At 40.4% G+C, this 14048-nt stretch overlaps 1 protein-coding gene across 1 annotated transcript in view; it reads left to right on the top strand.

The window, feature by feature from the left end:
* Positions 1-14048, top strand: part of CEP85L (centrosomal protein 85 like) — a 222563-nt gene that overhangs the window by 15958 nt on the left and 192557 nt on the right. Inside the window, 1 exon segment of the mRNA XM_024122643.3 lies at positions 10826-10937. Coding sequence (XP_023978411.2) covers positions 10826-10937 — 112 coding nt within the window.

The following is a 14048-nucleotide window of genomic DNA, read 5'->3' on the forward strand; positions in this document are numbered from 1 at the left end:
TGTCATTTGACAGAGGCTTTTGCTCTCTTTCTCTTTTTGTTTATCTCAGTCTTTCTCTTTTTTAAACTGTTCTTCCCTCTTTCTGTCTATCTGTCTTTGTTCTCCTTTCTATTGAGTCTACCTTCAAGGAAAATTCCCATTTTGGCAAAAATAGCCACTAGCAGCTTTGGATTTACATTAAACTACAGCAATCCCAATGAAAAGAAAAAGATGTAACCTCTTTCTGAATGGTTCCAGCAAAATTTCAAGAGAGGAATATGATTGGCCCAGTATGGCTCCCCGAACAAATCCTGCGACTGACAGATGGAGTGTTCTGATTGGTCAGCCTGGATAACATACCCATTCCTGTGAAAGGAAAGATGGTGCCCTGTGATTGGCAGTCCTACCAGGGAGCAGAGAGATAGTTCCTGGAAAGAAATGCTTTAGGACATTCACGAAGTAACAGGTCTGGATAAAATATGGTATTCCTAATATTCATTCTAGAGATATAGGTATACAAGAGCAGATTATTAGAGTTATAGTTACACATGATAAATTTGATATGGTCTATAAGTCAGACACAGAAGAATTAGGAATAATTAATTATAAAACTGGTTCAGTCATAAGCAATCTGAGACATTGTATCACCAAAGGTGTGGAAAAAGTCTCCAAAGTATTAGACAAGCCTAAATCCCATGTAAGATCAAATGCCAGGATGGATTCAGACATACAATTACTTTTAAGTGAACTGGGCAAATCAGAAGGGAGGGACCGGGATACAAAACTTAACCTGAGGCAAGAACCTCAAATAATTGACTTTTTTTTTTTTTTTTTTTTTTTGCCACACCGCACGGTTTGCGGGATCTTAGTTCCCTGACCAGGGATTGAACCCGGGCCACAGGCAGTGAAAGGTGCTGAGTCCTAACACTGGACTGCCAGGGAATTCCCCCAATAATTGACTGTTGAAGGTGGAAAGATAAAGGATGTACTCTTACAAGCAAAGCATCATGTGCAGGACAAGAAGAATGTAACATTGTTGCAATTAGTCTTTTTTTATTAATACATGCTTGAATGAATGAGTTGTACTTATGGGGCTTCAAAATCAAAACAAAAAGAAAGATTCTTTTGGTAGTCACATGTTACAGTTGTCTTAACCTACAAACAGTAAGGCGGAGTTGCTTTAGTAATGAAGCAATTCTATTCACAAGCACTGATCACTGTCTATTTTAGTACTGTAGCCATTAATTTCTTGATTTCCCATCCCACAGGAAATCTAACGCAGCCAAGAACTGCTTACAATTTTTCTGCCACACTCTATAAGAGAAAGAATTCCCTACCTCCTCTCATTCCTAATGGAATCACAGCTCTGAGACCATTTTCCTCATGGAACAGCTGAAATGACCTATTAACAACTGAAAGGTTGAAGATTTGAAAATGAGCTAATGTCCATATGAACTATAATTTTTTTTTACCAAACAAAAACCATAAAAAGCATTGTTTGTGATGTTACATGCAGTATACTAAGCTATATGCAGCGTACAAAGTTGAGAACCCAGAATTTAACATGAGATATTTTGAGCTTTAAATTTGGACAATTTATAATTTAAAAGAAAAAGCTATGTAAGTTATAGACCAAATTTGGCTCCCACTGAAAGCAGGGGGTGAGACAAAGACTTGGCTGCAGGTCACATGTGAAGGGGGTGATTCCAGGAAACAGGAGTAAAGGAGCGGGGAGAGTGGGACAAGAGAAGTGGTAAAGTCAATACAAGGGTGTGTTATCCAAGTCTTTGCTGAAGGCACAGGGACTCAGTTTGGCTGGGACTTCTGGAAAGTGTGAATTTTTTCCAGAATTTTCCATCTGAGGGAAGTGAGGATGAAGCATGGCTCCCACATTTGTTTATGGCTGACGTTTCCCTGGGGAGCACTAACATAGCTCACCTTAGGGCTGTGTTTATACATAAGCCCAGTTGCTCCAGGACATGGGAGAGACCCAGGGCAGAAGGCAGAATACTTCTGCACCTGCTTGAGGTGGGACCTTGTCAGCAGGAGATGAACCTGAACTCTCAGCAGATGGAACAGAGGTGGGCCAAAGAAATGAGAATGGGGCTCCAAGGTATCTGTTGAATAAAACATATGTGAAGGCCAGATATGGTACATGGTTTGCCAGTAGTTGACCTTTGGTCTGTTGGCTTAGAAATTCACAAACTGAATTCACCGCGTCGTTTAACTGACTTAGAGATTCTAGGGATAAAGTATAGACTTGTAAAAAAAAAAAGGACGACCAAATTCTGCTTTTTATTTATGCATTAATTCAACAAATTTAATGAACATTTACCACATGCTAGGTGCTGGAGATACATCAAAGAACGAGATAAATAAAGTACCTGCTACGTTGAGCTTGCATTCTGGTTGGGAGGCAGCCAACAGTGAGTAAGCTAATTTCTGATTATTCAGTCATAGGGGCTCATAGAAAATGAACCAGGGTAAGCTAATAGTAAGAGAAGCATGGCTGCTATTTTAGGTAGCACCCTAAAAAGCTGTGGAAGGCTTCTCTACATGAATGACATCTGAGAAGAGACCTGAATGAGAAGGAATGAGCCAAATGAAGGTCAGGCAAGAACATGCTAGGCAAAGGGAATAGTTTACGTAGGAGCCCTGAGGGCGGCATAAGCGCTTGTTTGGTGAAATTGAAAGTGAGAGAGAGGGCTTCCCTGGTGGCGCAGTGGTTGCGCGTCCGCCTGCCGATGCAGGGGAACCGGGTTCGCGCCCCGGTCTGGGAGGATCCCACATGCCGCAGAGCGGCTGGGCCCGTGAGCCATGGCCGCTGAGCTTACGCGTCCGGAGCCTGTCCTCCGCAATGGGAGAGGCCACAGCAGAGGGAGGCCCGCATACCACAAAAAAAAAAAAAAAAAGTGAGAGAGAAGTGGCAAGTGAAGAAGTGAGACATGTCGGCTGGGGGCAGGTGAGGCAGGGCCCTGTGGGCTACGGCAAGGTCAGGCTTCACTCTTAGTGAGATGGGAAGTCACTGGAAAATGATAATCAGAGGAGGGATGTGATCTGATTTTCTGTTTTAAAAAGTCTGCTCGAGTTGCTGTGTGGAGACTGTTTCCAGGCAGTGTGTTCCCTGGGACACAACAGACCTGAGAATTTGTATTTTCCATAAACAAGTTAATCTCTCCCTCTCGTTCGCTTAAAACACAATAGGTGTCCACACAAAGACTTGCACACAATATGTTCTAAGCAGCATTATTCATAATAGCCAAAAAGTGGAAACGACTCAAATGTCTGTCAACTGGTGAGTGGAAAACAAAATGTGTTTATACAATGGAAAACTATTTAACAATAAAAGGAGATCTTGATGCATGCTGCAACATGAACATCAAAATCACCGTGCTAAGTGAAAGAATCCAGACACAGAAGACCACATATTGCATGATTCTATTTATATGAAATGTCCAGAAAAGGCAGCTCTATATGTAGAGTAAGCAGACAAGTGATTGCTGGGGCTGGGAGTGGGAACAGAGCTTAACTGTAAAGGAGCAGGAAGATCTCACTGGAATGATGGAAGCGTTCTAAACTCTATGGCAGTGGTGGTTGCCCAAAATGGTAAACCTGCTGAAGATCATTGAATTGCATACTTGCACAGGTGAACTTTAAGGCATGTACATTATACCTCAGTAAAGTTGTCTCTAAACACACACCGATATTTCTAAACTGAGGACATATGTCCTCAGATCCCGTGGACCCTCGGTCTGTACAGACCTTGGCCTGACCTCAGGTCCCCCCCGCAGACCCCTTGCTCTAGGCGTCGCCAAGCTGGCTAGGCTTTCCACTCACCAGTGTCCTGCTTCGGAACTGGTTGAGTTAAGCCTTCTTCCTCTCCCAACTTTCTTCCCTCTCAGGAGATCACAGACATTCCAAGCTCTCCCCATGCCTCCTATTTTCAGAACCCTCCGGTTGGTTGGTTCCTCCGTAAGAAATCGCTTTATCATCTTTAGCCCACCCACTTTTTTCTCTCACTTTTCTAGATTTTGTCAACCGAGTTTTTAAAAAAAAATTTTTTTTCTTTACTACTTTCTTTTCTCTTTTTTCTCCTCTCTTCCTCCCTTTTCTACCTTTTTTTTCTTTGCTGTCACCCATCACTCTTTCTCTGTATTTGCTCCACTTGTGATCTCACAAAACGACTGTAAAAATCATGGCCCTTACATGGGAGAACGGTACTGGGGACAGACACTTTGTTAGTACCAAGAAAAAGGAGAGACTAAGCGATACTTTGCCAAATCAACCTCTAAACTTGAAAGTACCAAAAAATCCTCAAAAATATCTCAAAATTTCCCTCTACCTCACTATTGCACAATCAAACCTGCTTCTCTCTCTACTACATTCATGGGAAATAAAGTTATTAAATCATATTTTAAAACTTTTGCTTATTTGTATATAACTGTATTTTAAAATTATTTTTCATTATGAACAAGAATAATAGCAAAAAAAGTATTGTAGGCTGACCCAGTAAAGCACACACTACTTATCATATTATTTCTATAGAAAAAAAAAAGAATGATGTCTGAAGCCCAAGCAAGATTTAGAGTTTATTTTTGGTTTATTAATTGGAGACTGCCATTATTTAACTGGTTTTCAGCACCTTTACGTGTTAAGTGCTATACATAATTGTTCCACTGGCCAACCTCCTATCTTGTTTTATTGCAATTTTTTTCCTGATATATTCTTAAAAGCAAAAGGGAATTTGTAGATATAACTAAGCAAAATTAAATTTCCCTGTCAGTAGAACAGATGACAGATTCGTCATCATCTTTGGATTTTCCTTTCACATGAAATATATAATGCTGGGAAAGATTAGCATATTAATAGTCTCTACTATCAGAATTCATTTCTTGGTTATGAATATGTAAAAGAATGAGTTTCTAAATTCTTTAAAATTCAGCTGAAGGGAAACAATCAGGACTGTAGCTCATAATTACTTATTATGTGAGATTATTAAATCAGAGGTTACTGTTATGTCTTGCCTTAAGGGAGATGGATAAATACAGACATGCCACAGCAGACTGCATTCAAGGCTGTAAAGAAACTCTTCAGCCCTGTTGGGAGAAGTACAGGAAGAAACAATGCTGACCTTTCATTTCCTGTAGGTTGCTCATAATTTATGAGATTTCTTTACAGCTTCAACTATCTTTAAACCTTACATATACTAGTTAAGCCACAATAATGACAGCTGAGATCATAAACAGTAAAAACTCCATTTAGATATAGGGTAGATTTTTCTAATGTAACCTAGAGGGAGAGCCTCTCAGCAGAGAGAGTTTTATGTTTTGATTTTTTTTCTAAATTTATTTATTTATTTTTTAAATTTTGGGTCTTCGTTGCTGCATGCGGTCTTTCTCCAGTTGCAGCGAGCGGGGGCCACTCCTCTTTGCGGTGCACGGGCTTCTCACTGCGGTGGCCTCTCCTGTTGCGGAGCACGGGCCCCAGGCGCGCAGGCTTCAGTAGTTGTGGCACGTGGGCTCTAGAGAGCAGGCTCATTAGTTGTGGCTCGCGGGCTCCAGAGCGCAGGCTCAGGAGCTGTGGCTCACGGTCTTAGTTGCTCCGCGGCATGTGGGATCCTCCCGGACCAGGGCTCAAACCAGTGTCCCCTTCATTGGCAGGCGGACCCCCAACCACTACGCCACCAGGGAAGCCCTATGTTTTGATTTTTAAGTGCTAATTTTAAAGTTGGCTGCTAGAGAAAAGGGTGTTTGTTTTAGCTTTGGTCTCCATTTCCTGTGTAAGTCCTTTGGGATGGATGTTAAGCTGAGATATGAAACCATTGGAAAAAAACAGGTAAAGAGAAAATATTAGTATGAAAAATTAAACATTAACTTTCCACATAGTTTTTTATTTTTGAAAGGAAAATTAATTTGACAGGGTGAAAGACTTTGGCAAAATAGGTGGCCCTGAGACCTTTATCTAGGCTCCCTGATAAAAGAGTCCAGTCTGTGGAAAGATCCTCTCCAAAGACGAGCAGGCCATGATCCAACAAATGCCTCTTTACCCCACAGCCTGAAGTTTGCAAGAAACAGATGATTAAGTTTAGAGCTTTTACAGAGTTGGCTAAGCTTTTGAATCCTGCCCTTTAATTAGCAATATGCTTTACAAAACCAGGCAGCTGTAGTAGACAGCTATACCCACGTGTTAATCACTTATTTCAACAAGAAAAAACACTGGAATTTATGAATGGACATTGGTCTGTCACTACATGTTGATGAGAACGTTATGATCTTTGTCAAACCATGTTGCATATACACACCCAGAGGCAGCACTGATTTTCCGACATCACTGCTGGAGTTGGGAAAGGAGACGAGGAGGGGTTGCAGGCGACCCTGAGAGATGTTACTCTCTTTGCCCTGCCTGGGCCAAATGACTCCTTGCAATGGAGTCAATAAAACGTTAAAAGTTAAGTTTTCATATAAAAATGTTTATAGTTCATATTCTTCCATATAAACATTTCAAGGGAGAAAAAAAACAAAAAACAGAAACCTCCAGCTTGGCATGAAAAAGATTAGATTCTGTCCCGAACATTGAATTGGATATCTTCCCAAAAGAAAGCTGTCTGATCAAATTGCTGCAACCTTAAGTGGTAAGGACAATGCACTATATTTAAATGTAGCTATCAGATATTTCTAATCAGAGTATGAGAACCCTCAAAATCATCTTGTCTGGACTCTTCAGAAAAACACATAAGCTTTGTGATGTAGGATGGATCACTCCTAGGAGGACTCCGGGGACTCCACAACTTCTCTTCATGGAAACTACAGGATTCTAGCTGCCTTAATCTTCATGCCTGTAAAAACGTGTACTTTTTCAAATTTGGGCCATATCTCCCCTGTGGCAGTGCTTTGTGTCCTTTGTTCTCAGTGGATTATTACAACTCTGGAAATTCAAGAAAGGCATAAACTTATAGATCCAAGCTCTAGAAACATTTCCATATTGGAGCTGAGAACTCTAAAAATAACTTTTTAGCCCTAAGTCCTTGATATTCAAGAGCAAAAATTTAGAGCAAGTTGAAAGTGCGTGCGTGTGTGTGTGTGTGTGTGTGTGTGTGTATTTCAGGAGTAGGAGGACTTAACTTTAGGGAATAATATTATGTGAAGCTTCACTCACCTCTGCCTGAAGCACAAACTTAGGACATGTGAACAATTGTGCAGCGGAGGGGACACGTTCCTTGCGCGGTTTGTCTGCCAAATCACTTCTGTTCCCTTAATACATGGCAAAGGCACCCCTTCTTTAAAACCTCTTTATGGAATTAAACCATGGGGTCCTGGAGGTGAAGACCACGTTTCACACCCAGAAGGCCTGTGTTTCTAAATCCCAGCACCTAGTACAATATAACCCTACTACATAAAGTACTAAAAATATGATTGATGAATAAAAGGAATCAATGAATGAGTAAACATGTATTTATAAACTGCTGTGACTGTGAAATGTAAGGCTTTACTTAATAAAATCAGCTTATGATATTTAGGTTGAATGAACAGCTGCTTGGTTTTTGAAAGCTACCCACTTTTTATTTTTCCTTGATTGTTTTTTGTTTTCCTGAGATTAATAATTTTGAAATGAATATTAAGGTAGGTGAAAGCATTGTTAAAACTGTTTGATGATATTTAAGTGCATCACAGGTTTAATTATAGTAAAATAATAAACAGATCTGGATTTCAAAAGTACCTCTAATAGATTACATTTTCCTAGTCCCTCATCTGAGATATTCTTATTTATTTAATTTGTTAATTTAATTTATTTATTTTTGGCTGCATTGGGTCTTTGTTGCTGCGCATGGGCTTTCTCTAGTTGTGGCGAGCGGGGGCTACTCTTTGTTGTGGTGCGCGGGCTTCTCATCGTGGTGGCTTCTCTTGTTGTGGAGCACGGGCTCTAGGCGCGCGGGCTTCAGGTGCGCAGGCTTCAGTAGTTGCAGCGTGCGGGCTCAGTAGTTGTGGCTTGCAAACTCTAGAGCGCAGGCTCAGTAGTTGTGGTGCACGGGCCTAGTTGCTCTGCGGCATGTGGGATCTTCCCGGATCAGGGCTCAAACCCGTGTCCCCTGCGTTGGCAGGTGGATTCTTAACCACTGCTCCACCAGGGAAGTCCCCATCTGAGATATTCTTAAAACTCTGTCCCCTGATATACCAGTGGCTTTGCAGGAAAATTTCGTGGGGTGCACATACTATCAAAACGAAAACTGTAGGGACTTCCCTGGTGGTCCAGTGGTTAAGACTTCGTGCTTCCAAAGCAGGGAGCTGCGGTTCGATCCCTGGTTAGGGAACTAAAATCCCACATGCTGTATGGCCCCAAAATTAAAAATTAAAAAAAAAAAAGACAAAATAAAAGGAAAACTGCAAAAATTTTTTAAATTAAGTGGGGAAAAAAAGAACAACTTCAGATATTCTGAAATCCTTAAAGTTTCTCTGAAAATATTAACATTCGGTCTCTTTACTGTTAATAATGGACATATTGGGTTTTTTTCACCCCAGATCCCTGATAATTCGTGTTCAGACTTGTCCATTTCCTTGCTTTCCAATGCTTCTCCCTCTTACGGTTCTATAGATGAACCCAAGAATACATGGACACAATACACTCTACATAAAAACACAGCACAGCTCCTTGTTTTAAAAAAATGTTGTTTGTTGTAACTGTCTTCTCTCATTTGACTGTATAATCTACATCTTTAAATTTTCAGACTGCATTCACTGTTTTAAGGTCAAAAACTGTACTTTTCTATGTTGAATGTACTGGTGAGTACATTTTCTACGTTGAATTACTTGGCAAGCGAGGGAAGGTTCTTTATGGGCAGGACTCAAAAGCTCTTGTTTACTGTTAATCCCGAATTCAGTTCTCAAAGCAAATGTCATATGCACAATAGCTCTGTTGTGGATTCAGAACCAAGTTCCATTTCAACAATAGTAAACTCCTCATCAGGCCCTGTTCTGCAGACATGTGGTTTCAGTCAGGCACTCCAGCGTCACCTCAGAATGTCTTTAATAGTTCGGCTGGATCATAAGTTCTTCCAGATAACCAGCTGTTTAGAACCAAAGTATTTTCCTGCTTACCTGTTACCTAGCTCTGAGCATGCACGCCAGTTCCACAGTTCTACCTCATATCTGATGCATAAACTAAAATGCTGGTTGGTAGACGTTGATCACTGGTGGACTAATTTTGAGGAATTGTTTTTTAACTTTTTTTCCCTCTATTTTCCAAATTTTTTTTTTTTTTTTTGCGGTACGTGGGCCTCTCTCTGTTGTGGCCTCTCCCGTTGCGGAGCACAGGCTCCAGACGCGCAGGCTCAGCGGCCATGGCTCACGGGCCCAGCCGCTCCGCAGCATGTGGGATCTTCCCGGACCGGGGCACGAACCCGCGTCCCCTGCATCGGCAGGAGGACTCTCAACCACTGCGCCACCAGGGAAGCCCTTCCAAATATTTTTACAAAGAGTTTGTGTTAGTTTTGTAATCAAGAAGCAAATAAACTATGTTTAGAAAAAAGCAAAAGCAGTGCCAACGGTAGATATCAAGATATTTTACATAGAAGGAAAAGATTCTGTTTTGGGCTGCCAGTGAAATTTCTGATCTAATATTCTGGCAAACTATAAAACCACTTCAGAAAGAATTTTACTTCTTACCAGAATTATAGAAACAGCCTCTTTTTCTACAATGTTAAAGATTGTCCACATCGCTCCCCACTCAGTTCCATTGTAGTTCAGAAGATGTTTTGATTTCAAAATGTGTAGAAGGGAAGGTAAACCAGTGCCTTGCAGACCACATCAGGCCCAAGTACTGTTCTGTTTGGTGACCACATGATTTAAAAATTGAAATTGATGCCCCTCGCATGGACATTTAGTTCCTCACAGGCCCATCACACCTTTAGGTAACCTGCCTGGCACCTGAGGTTATTTGAAGTTGACACCTAAAGGCTAGCAGTTAGTGAACAATGGACTGAGAGATGGTGTGACTAAGACATGTTAGGCAAAGTAACAATTGTGCTGATATCACCATTCTGCTCTTCATTTTGCACATGGGAAAAACTAATTTTGGAAGTAAGGAATTACAGTTAATTCAGTATCTACAAATGCATGGCTCTTACATAACCTTCTATAATTTTCTCCCCTATATCGTCTTCCTTCCTACTTAGTTCATTCTGCACACACTGCCTGCTAATATTCCTAGGGCCTAACTGTACTCATGTATGTATTGTTTATTCAGTCATTCTTTCTTTACTGGGTGAAAGACCCCTTTTAGGTGCTAAGGAAACAAAAATGGATATGAAGCTCACAGTCTAATATCCCCTGAAGGGGATCAGACGTGAACATTAAAAGTAACAGGACTGTGATAGTTGGTAGGAACTGTGGGCTATGGAAACACAGAGGATGAAGGCTGTGACTGCCTGGGAAAGGGTTCCAAAGGCTAAAACTGAGCTGACTCTGAGAAGGAAACATTCAGCTGATAATCAAGTCAGATAGAGTTACTCGGAAGGAGTAAGGAGGGCAAGCCAAAGCCTGGGTTCAAGGGAAGGCTTGGGAGAGTCAAGAAACTGCAATTAGTTTGGTTGGACTGAATCACCAGGGAGCAAGGAATGGAGAGAAAACCGATTCGTGTTATTCATCCATTTAATGATTCATTTGATAAATTGTTTAATGACATGCTCTGTGCCAAACATTGAGGATACAATAGTGATTTATATAGTCAAATCATTTGTTGCACAAGGATCACAGTCTAATGAGAAATAGAGAAGAGTGTATCAAGAGTAAATAGAGTGTATTAGGTGCTGTGATAAAGTAAATCGGCTTCCCTGGTGTCTTATTTTAAAAAGGGCCGCAGCCACCCCAGCCTTCAGCAACCACCACCCTGACCAGCAGCCGTCAACATCGAGGCAGGACCCCCACCAGCAAAAAGGTTACAACTCACCGAAGGCTCCTGTGATGGTTAGAATCTTTGAGCAATTAAGTATTTTTTAATAAGCTTTATTTTTATTTATTTGTTTGTTTTTGGCTGCATCGTGTCTTCGTTGCTGTGCGCGGGCTTTCTCTAGTTGTGGTGAGCGACGGCTACGCTTCACTGCGGTGTGCAGGCTTCTCATAGCGGTGGCTTCTCTTGTTGCGGAGCATGGTCTCTAGGCGTGTGGGCTCAGTAGTTGTGGCTCGCGGGCTCTAGAGAGCAGGCTCAGTAGTTGTGGTGCACGGGCTTAGTTGCTCCACAGCATGTGGGATATTCCCAGACCAGGGCTCAAACCCGTGTCCCCTGCATTGGCAGGCAGATTCTTCACCACTGCATCACCAGAGAAGCCTGAAATTAAGTATTTTTAAATGAAGGTATGTACATTGTATTTTTAGACATAATGCTATTGCACACTTAATAGACTACAGTATAGTAAAAACATAACTTTCATATGCACTGGAAAACCAAAAAATTCATGTGACTTGCTTTATGGTGGTATTCGCTTTATTGTAGTGGCCTGAAACTGAACCTGCAATATCTCCAAGGTACATATAATTGAAAATATGCATTGAGAGATGGAGAGAGGTCAGTGCTAGACATATGGGTTTGGTGACCATTAGCACACATGTGGTAATTAAAATCATAAATGTACATTAGCTCAGAGTATCACTGTTCAGTTCTAAAATGGTGAGATCTCCATGTTGCTTACCAAAGCAATTCCTAACTCCTCCAAACGGCATTCAGACAAAACAGTAATGGTTCAGCACTACGGACAGTGGCAGGACTGCATGCACTTCCCTGCCCCCTCCTCACCCCACCCCCAATACTTTAGTTCTGTAAGATCAGGACTTCATTATCTTTCCCAGCCTAGCTTTCTCTCTTTACTTCCTACCACTGCCCTGGCCCATATTATATGCTTAAGTCATCTTGTTCAAGATTTTGTTTCTATCAGATGACAACCTGAGGCCCAAAGAGGCTAAACAGTTTGCTTAAAACCACATTCCTGGTTGGTAGATATCCTAGATCTGTTCTCAGTACATCATCTCTTCTCTCATTTTATTTGTTCCTATATCTTTTTCCTCTGAATTCTGGAAGGTTTTTTGAATTTGTCTTCAAATTCATTGATTTGATTTTTGGCATTTTCCTATTTTGCTCTTTGCTGCTTTCATTGTTTTAAAAAAATTTTTTTAAATTTTACTTTTACAGTCCTATTCTTATTTCTAAAGCAATTGCTCCTAATTTCAAATAGTTCCCATTTTAAACATGTAATATTTTTTAAAGTGACAGCTTTATTGAGATAAAATTCACATATCATAAAATTCACTCTTTTAAAGTGTACAATCTAGTGGACTTTAAGATATTCATAGAGTTGTGCAATCTTTCCCACTGTCTAATTTCAGAACATTTTCATCCTTCCCCAAAGAAACCCTATTTACTTACTAAAAATCACTTCCTATTTCCCCTACCTGCCACCCAGCCCCTGGCAACCACTGATCTTCTGTTTTTATGGATTTATCTATACTGGGACATTTTACATAAATAGAAGCATAAAATATGTGGTCTTTTGTGTCTGATTTTTTTCACTTAGCATGTTCTCAAGGTTCATCAATGTTGTGGCATGTATCAGTACTCCATTCTTTTTATTGCTGAATAATATTTCCGTGTGTGTATAATTTGTTTATCCATTCATCAGGTGACGGACATTTGTGTTATTTCCATTTTTTGGCTATTATGAATAATGCTGGTCTGAACATTTCTGTTTAGGGTATTGTGCAAACATATGTTTTTATTTCTCTTGGGTATATTTCATTTCTCTAGGAGTGGAATTTCTGGGTAATATGATAGCTCAATGTTCAACTTTTTGAGGTACTGGCAAACTGTTTTCCAAGATGGCTGTACCATTTTACACTCCAACCAGCAATGTATGAGAATTCTACTTACTCCACATCCTCACCAATACTTTTTACTGTTTGTCTTTTTTATTACACCCATCCTAACTGGGTGTGAAGGGTATCTCATCATGGTTTCATTTTCCTAATAACTAATATTGTTGAGCAACTTTTCAGATACTTATTGACCATTTGTCTATCTTATCTGGAGAAATGTCTACTTAGATGATTTAAAAATTAATTATTTGTCTTTTTATTGTTGAGTTGTAAGAGTTCTGGATACAAGTTCCTTACCAGTTATATGGTTTGCTAATACTTTCTCACATTCCCTGGGCTGTCCCTTCACTTTCTCCAGGTTTCTTTTGAAGCACAAAGTTTTTACTTTTGATGAAGTCCAATTTATCTGTTTTTGTCTTTTTTGTTTGTGCTTTTGGCATCAGATCTAAGAACCATTGCCTAATTCAAGGTCACAAATATTTGTGCCCATGTTTTAAGAATTTTATACCTTTAGCTTTTTAAAAAAAAATTAATTTATCTTTTGGCTGCGTTGGGTCTTCTTTGCTGTGCGCAGGCTTTCTCTAGTTGTGGCAAGTGGGGGCTACTCCTAGTGGCGGAGCGCGGGCTCTAGGCACACAGGCTTCAATAGTTGTGGCACATGGGCTCAGTAGTTGTAGCACACGGGCTTAGTTGCTCTGCGGCATGTGGGATCTGCCCGGACCAGGGCTCTCAAACCCGTGTCTCCTGCAATGGCAGGTGGATTCTTAACCACTGTGCCACCAGGGAAGTCCCTATACTTTTAGCTTTTACAATTAGGTCTATGATTTATTTTGTGCTAAATTTTGCATATAATGTGTATATGGTGTGATGTTCTTTTGCATCTTGTTGATAGCCCAGCATCTTTTTCTGGGTTTTAGAGTTTGCTAAATTTTTTCGTTTGTTTTATTTGTATTATTAACTGTTCATGGATGGGGTGATTTACGTTTACATCTCTGTTTAATTGCCTTTTATAGATTAAAACTGACGCTTTTAATCTAGAAGGTGGTTCTTTCTGCTTGTTCATTTTTATGACTGTGTTCATCTCCAAGGATGAAGTTCACAAGTTTCAGAATTATTTGAGGGTCCTATTCAAATATTAGGTGCAGACAATGGGAGAAGGGAAAAATTAAGATTTTTCACAGTTCTACTTTAATAAGTTGGATTCCAGGTGTC

The sequence above is a fragment of the Physeter macrocephalus genome, chromosome 10 (genome assembly GCF_002837175.3).
Source record: "Physeter macrocephalus isolate SW-GA chromosome 10, ASM283717v5, whole genome shotgun sequence".
NCBI lineage: Eukaryota > Metazoa > Chordata > Mammalia > Artiodactyla > Physeteridae > Physeter > Physeter macrocephalus.